General features: G+C 37.6%; 1 protein-coding gene across 1 annotated transcript in view; it reads left to right on the top strand.

Annotated features, from left to right (window-relative positions):
• The first annotated feature begins 1,330 nt into the window (after nucleotides 1-1,330).
• The window catches only part of LOC108905026 (NADPH-dependent diflavin oxidoreductase 1), a 21,170-nt gene continuing 16,405 nt past the window's right edge, over nucleotides 1,331-6,095 (top strand). Inside the window, exons 1-7 of the mRNA XM_018707785.2 lie at nucleotides 1,331-1,410; nucleotides 1,467-1,794; nucleotides 1,848-2,099; nucleotides 2,152-2,290; nucleotides 2,433-3,098; nucleotides 4,660-4,886; nucleotides 4,946-5,035. Coding sequence (XP_018563301.1) covers nucleotides 1,517-1,794; nucleotides 1,848-2,099; nucleotides 2,152-2,290; nucleotides 2,433-3,098; nucleotides 4,660-4,886; nucleotides 4,946-5,035 — 1,652 coding nt within the window. The 5' untranslated portion in view covers nucleotides 1,331-1,410; nucleotides 1,467-1,516. The remainder of the gene's footprint in view (nucleotides 1,411-1,466; nucleotides 1,795-1,847; nucleotides 2,100-2,151; nucleotides 2,291-2,432; nucleotides 3,099-4,659; nucleotides 4,887-4,945; nucleotides 5,036-6,095) is intronic.

The raw sequence follows: 6,095 nt of genomic DNA, 5'->3' as shown, positions 1-6,095 counted from the left end.
GCCGCACTACCCTACCCAACCATACCACACATAAACATGACACTACCCCCGGGGTTTACACAGACGAGCCGGCGAAGCAAGAAGAGCGCCAGAAGAAAGGGCCCTAGCCGGCGGGGCCCAGCCAGGACAAAAGGAGGTCCCACAAAGCGCCTACACCGGCCGCATTTGCGGTCGGGGTAGACGACGGATGGGGCCCACCTACGAAGGCTGTCCAGGCCTACACGAGATGAGGCAGGATAAAGAGGGATAATCCCCCTCGATCCCAAATCATTGAGGCCAATTTCTAGCCATGGAATATTGGCGCGCGGTCTAAGGTCCAAGCATACATCTGACCAGGATCTGACCTTCGAGCATATACTACTGTAACTGGAGGTAGCCTCCCAATGGAAGGGCGCATTACAAGGCGAAGCGAGAGATAATGGTATGAAGGTATTTGCTATGTACTTGCTATCTATCTCTCACCGAACGCCGAACGTAACTGGAACACGATTGATTCCACATGACAGGAACAACTAATCGCATTCGATGAGAGAGAGGTAGCAAAAATCTTCTATATCTCTCTCTTCGCCTAGTAACACGCCAAGCCCTTGGGTGGGGAGAATAGAAGGCTACATCCAGTTGTATATGTTCGAAGGATCTGACCCCCTCCTCAGGCAAGCCGTTGGCTACTTACCCGACGTGACCGACAAACACAAAAGACCTAGACACCAACTTTTTGACCCTGGGTGACCACCCCAATGACCCCCCCCTGCCCGCTAACCTTTTCTGTTTCAGAGACAGCCAGGATCAAGAAACGAAGACAACGACACACACACACACACACACATACACCCCCCCCATACCCTCCTTAACCCTCCCCTCCCGCGCTAGCCTAAGGGCCACCTTAGCAAAGCGCATCCCAGGCTGCATAGCCGCAGTACCCTACCCAACCATACCACACATAAACATGACACTACCCCCGGGGTTTACACAGACGAGCCGGCGAAGCAAGAAGAGCGCCAGAAGAAAGGGCCCTAGCCGGCGGGGCCCAGCCAGGACAAAAGGAGGTCCCACAAAGCGCCTACACCGGCCGCATTTGCGGTCGGGGTAGACGACGGATGGGGCCCACCTACGAAGGCTGTCCAGGCCTACACGAGATGAGGCAGGATAAAGAGGGATAATCCCCCTCGATCCCAAATCATTGAGGCCAATTTCTAGCCATAGAATAATGGCGCGCGCGCGCGGCGCGAAGGATCTGACCGATAGTGTACTGCCGAATCTGTGGATCTATCATCCATCTATACAAAAGAGTCCTTGGGTCCAGGGTCCAAAATCCAAACACAAATATCGAAAATAATCAGGAAATAATCATCTTATGCGTGTGCAGTGCAGTGCTTAACCAAAAAAAAAAATGAAAAATTGTAAATTAATGTAATATAATTAGTTACTTATTGCCTATATTACTATTGTTTTTATTTTTTTTTTAGTTAATTTTGCAAAGTAGAGATATGTGGGTAAATTTTTGTAAGTACTAAGTATGGTATTTCAAAACGAAAAATTAACAATTCTTTATGGTTCTCAAACGGGTAACGCACAAGATTTAGCTGAGAGAATTTGGAGGGGTTCTAAACGGTTTTATTTTAGAAGCACAGTAAATTCTTTGAATGAATATAATGTTTTAGAATTAATAAATGAAAGATGTATTGTGTTTGTATGTTCTACTACTGGTCAGGGTGAAGAACCAGACAATATGAAAGGATTTTGGAAATTTTTGCTTAGAAAAAATTTGCCTAAAAATTTATTATGTAATTTAAGGTAGATATCAAATTACAAAGAGATAACCCTTATTTGTTTTCATTGTATTTTAGATTTGGCGTAATTGGTCTAGGAGATTCTAGTTACGAAAAATTTAATTATGTTGCAAAAAGACTGCATAAAAGACTTTTACAGTTAGGTGCTCAAGCTATCTTACCACTTGGCTTAGGTGATGATCAGCATGACCTAGGATATGACGGAGCTGCTGATGTTTGGGAGAAACAATTATGGACAGAGTTGCTAATAAATTATCCTTTACCTAATAGCATTCAACCTTTACCCAAAGATTACAAAACAGAACCAAGGTATTGAGTCATACATTCTAACATTTAAATTATTTTTAATTTATATTTTTAGGTGGAATGTTTCTGTTAATTCAGCCATTAAAAATAGTATAAACAAAAATCAGTCAATTTATTATTCCACTAGAAGGCATACGGACTTTACAGCAGTAGTAGTGGATAATGAGCGATTGACTAGCTCTGAACATTTTCAAGTAATATTTTAAATAAATATTCAGTAGTTGATACAAATTCAATTTGAAGTTAAAAATGAGTTGATCTTTTTTAAAAAAATGTTTAAAGTAAACTGTGATTGTCAAAGATAAAACGGTATTATACAAAATTGTTCTCTTTTAGGACGTACGATTACTGAAATTAAAAACTGATGGTCAAGAGTATGCCCCCGGCGATTTAGTAGTTTTGAGGCCAAAGAATTTAAATTGGCAAATAGAAGAATTTAAAGAAGTGCTGGTGTCAAATAGCGTAGATATACAGTCTAGCGCAGTATTAAACATTTCAGAAAACAATTCCCAAATTCCTGTACCTGATATTTTAAAACAAAATATAACATTTGACCAACTCTGTGAAGAGTACTTTGATCTAATGGCAATCCCTAGACGACACACTTTCAACGTCCTGGCCCAGATAACAGACAGCGAATTAGAAAAGGAAAAGTGTCTGGAATTTACTAGTGCCGAAGGCCAAGATGACTTGTACACTTACGTAAACAGGGTGAAAAGAAATATAGTAGAAGTTCTAAGGGACTTCCCTCATGCTACCAAGAATCTCACGCAAGAATTATTGCTGGAAATAATACCTCCGATAAAGCCTAGAGAATTTTCCATTGCCAGTAGCTATAAGGCTCACGACGAAATTCACATACTGCTTGCCATAGTCAAATATAAGACAAAATTAGTTAAAGAAAGGATTGGCCTATGTTCTAATTATCTGGCTGGCTTGCAAAAAGGTGACGAGATCACTGCCTGGATAAAACATGGCAGTTTCAATTTTCCAAAAAATTCGGTGAGTAAATTTTGATTTTGTTCCTAAAGGATGTACTCGCAATGGTCAGTGACCTAGTATTTGTCAGTGTTATTGCTTTTCCCGTCTAACGATAAATTAAGTAAATAGTAATTACATTGTTCGCTTTCACACAAGCAACAAGGATTTGGCGACAACTATAAAGAAATGTAAATATTGCCCGCAACATTTTTTGCGTGATTTCTGTGAATTAGGAAAAGACTGGTATTGACTGTGGTATTGATGACAGGATTGTGGATCAATTTAGTGATTTGCTCTCAAAGTTGTAGGATTGTGGTTGATTTCTGTGTGATTGCTATGATTTCCTTAAAAAATGTACACGTATCACGGAGACTTACTCCCTCGATAAGAGATGGAGTTAATAGTAAATTTTTGAGTCTCACTAACAATATAAAAGTCTTGTTGAGATATAAAAAAAAAATAATATTCAATATTTGTCATATTAGTTTAATAAAAATTTACATATTATTGACAATTCTTATTAAGTTGCTTATAGGTCCCTCTCGCCGACATATTTCGAAATTTTTGTGAGCGGGTACGTTTAGATGGGGTAGAAATTTTTTTTTCGCATAAATTTTAAAATTCTGCTCTAAATGTTCAAATAATGATGTTTACATCATTAGATGGGCAACCAAAGAAAAACGAGAGTGGTTCTTAACTGCTTATAGGTTCCGCTCGCTGACGTATTTCAAATTTTTTGTGAACACGAACATTTAGATGGGGTAGAATTTTTTTTCCAGCATAAAGTTGAAAATTGTGCTCTAAATCGCCCATACCGCTATTATGACGTCAGGCAATGGTTGCTCAACGTTTTTCCGTGCTCTGTTTTCATTAATTTATGTCGCACATTTCTTGTTGAAACAAAATGATTTTTGGCATACTAACTTTTAGAATATGCAAAAAAATTCTACTGAATGGGCCTATTACAATTGTTAAAACTAGACTTTTGATTTATACAAAATGAGATGAGTTTCCATCACGTCTTAAAAATGCACTTTGTTGAATTGACACTTCTATCAAGAATAAAAAAAATAGAAATCCAAAGAAAATGTGCTAGTTGTGGCAATGTCAAGGGCAAGTAAGTTAAAGTTTCAGAATTGCAACCGGAAAGGCAAAAGTATGATTCCTGAGGAAGCAAAAGCAACAAAATAATGACGATATAGATGAGAATACCAATTGTTAATATAAAATATGCGAAGATCGTGAATTAATACGATAGCGTGAAATTTTATGATTTTTCCAGTGATTAATGAATTTTAAATTATTGTTTTAATAATTTATTCTAATTTCATTCAATGTAATGAACATTCATACAGTAATACAACGATTATTCATAAATTTCTCATAATGATCAGTAATACAAAGTACATATTAAAAAATTAATTATATGATTTTACAAAATATACATAAAAAATTAGAGGATACAAAATAGCAATCTTAAAAATTGTATTTGCAGAATCGGTATGACGAACTTGGCATTTTCCTTAACCTGACGATAACAGGTATATTTACCTTTTATGAACATTTTTAATGAAACCCGTAGGATTTTCCTGTCATAATGGTAGGACCTGGCACTGGAGTAGCTCCTTTTAGAAGTTACATATTTGAGAGGTACAAAGAAAATAATTCGAATCCAACCAATTTAATCCTCTTTTATGGGTGTCGTTATAAAAGTAAAGACTTTTTATGCAGAGACGAGTTTGAAAAACTTCACGCAGAAGAAAAGTTAAACTTGATATGTGCATTTTCAAGGGACCAGGACAGTAAAATGTAATAAGTGATTTTAATTTCGAAATAGCTATAACTAATTAAAACATTTTTATTTTTAGCTATGTTCAGGACAAAATTAAGGAAAATAAAAGTATTATTTGGGAAGCTTTAAGTAAGAATGCTTACATTTTTGTTGCGGGTAACGCAAAGTTCATGCCTCAAGAAGTGAAAATGGCTTTTATTAGCATATGTATGGATTGTGGAAAGATGAGTGAGGATGAAGCCATCCGATTTATTCAGAGAATGGATAAAGAACTTCGATATCAAACAGAGTGCTGGTCATAGTGTTGCTGTGCAATAATCTAAAAATATCTAATTTTGCCCATTGAGTAGAAATAAATTTGTATTGTTTTTGCATTTTTTTTTGTGACATGTTTTCCTGCAATGATGTGAACACAATGTAGTGTAGTTTTTGTTGGAGATTATATAAATCACAAAAGATAATACAATGTCTGTGATAGTACATACAAAACTAAAAAACAAAATACAAATCATCTGCAGTATGTGGTTTTCTTCTGCTACTTTGAGGTATGTAAATGGTAAATGGTCATCGACATGTAACCGATGAGTTAGCCATTATGTCAGTTTTTTTTTCTAATAACCACTAATATTTAAAGGAATTAACAGATTTACAGTAAATTTATGTTTTTTACTTTAAATATTGCTGTAGATAATTTAAATACATCAATTGACATATTTAAATCTCCCGGTTTAAATTAGGGATACCCGTAATATCAACCGTGTTAGTTATTTAAAAGTAAACTGCGTTATCGGCTGGTTACTACTCAATTTTAATTCAATATTTCCCCTAGCCAAAAATTAAAAAGAGACGGCTATTTTTTAAATGTTGTTGGTATTACGACATAGATCACCTAGACTGGCTTATGGAGCGACTTTGGTAAAAACGCTTTGGAGCCCAGTGCTCAGTCGTGTCCTACCATACCACACATAAATATGACACCACCCCCGGGGTTTACACAGACGAGCCGGCGAAGCAAGACGAGTGCCAGAAGAAAGGGCCCTAGCCGGCGGGGCCCAGCCAGGACAAAAGGAGGTCCCACAAAGCGCCTACACCGGCCGCATTTGCGGTCGGGGTAGACGACGGATGGGGCCCACCTACGAAGGCTGTCCAGGCCTACACGAGATGAGGCAGGATAAAGAGGGATAATCCCCCTCGATCCCAAATCATTGAGGCCAATTTCTAGCCAT

Source organism: Anoplophora glabripennis, unplaced genomic scaffold (genome assembly GCF_000390285.2).
Source record: "Anoplophora glabripennis isolate ALB-LARVAE unplaced genomic scaffold, Agla_2.0 scaffold73, whole genome shotgun sequence".
Classification (NCBI taxonomy): Eukaryota; Metazoa; Arthropoda; class Insecta; order Coleoptera; family Cerambycidae; genus Anoplophora; species Anoplophora glabripennis.
The sequence above is the reverse complement of the archived record's forward strand: the minus strand, read 5'-3'. Positions and strand labels throughout refer to the sequence as shown.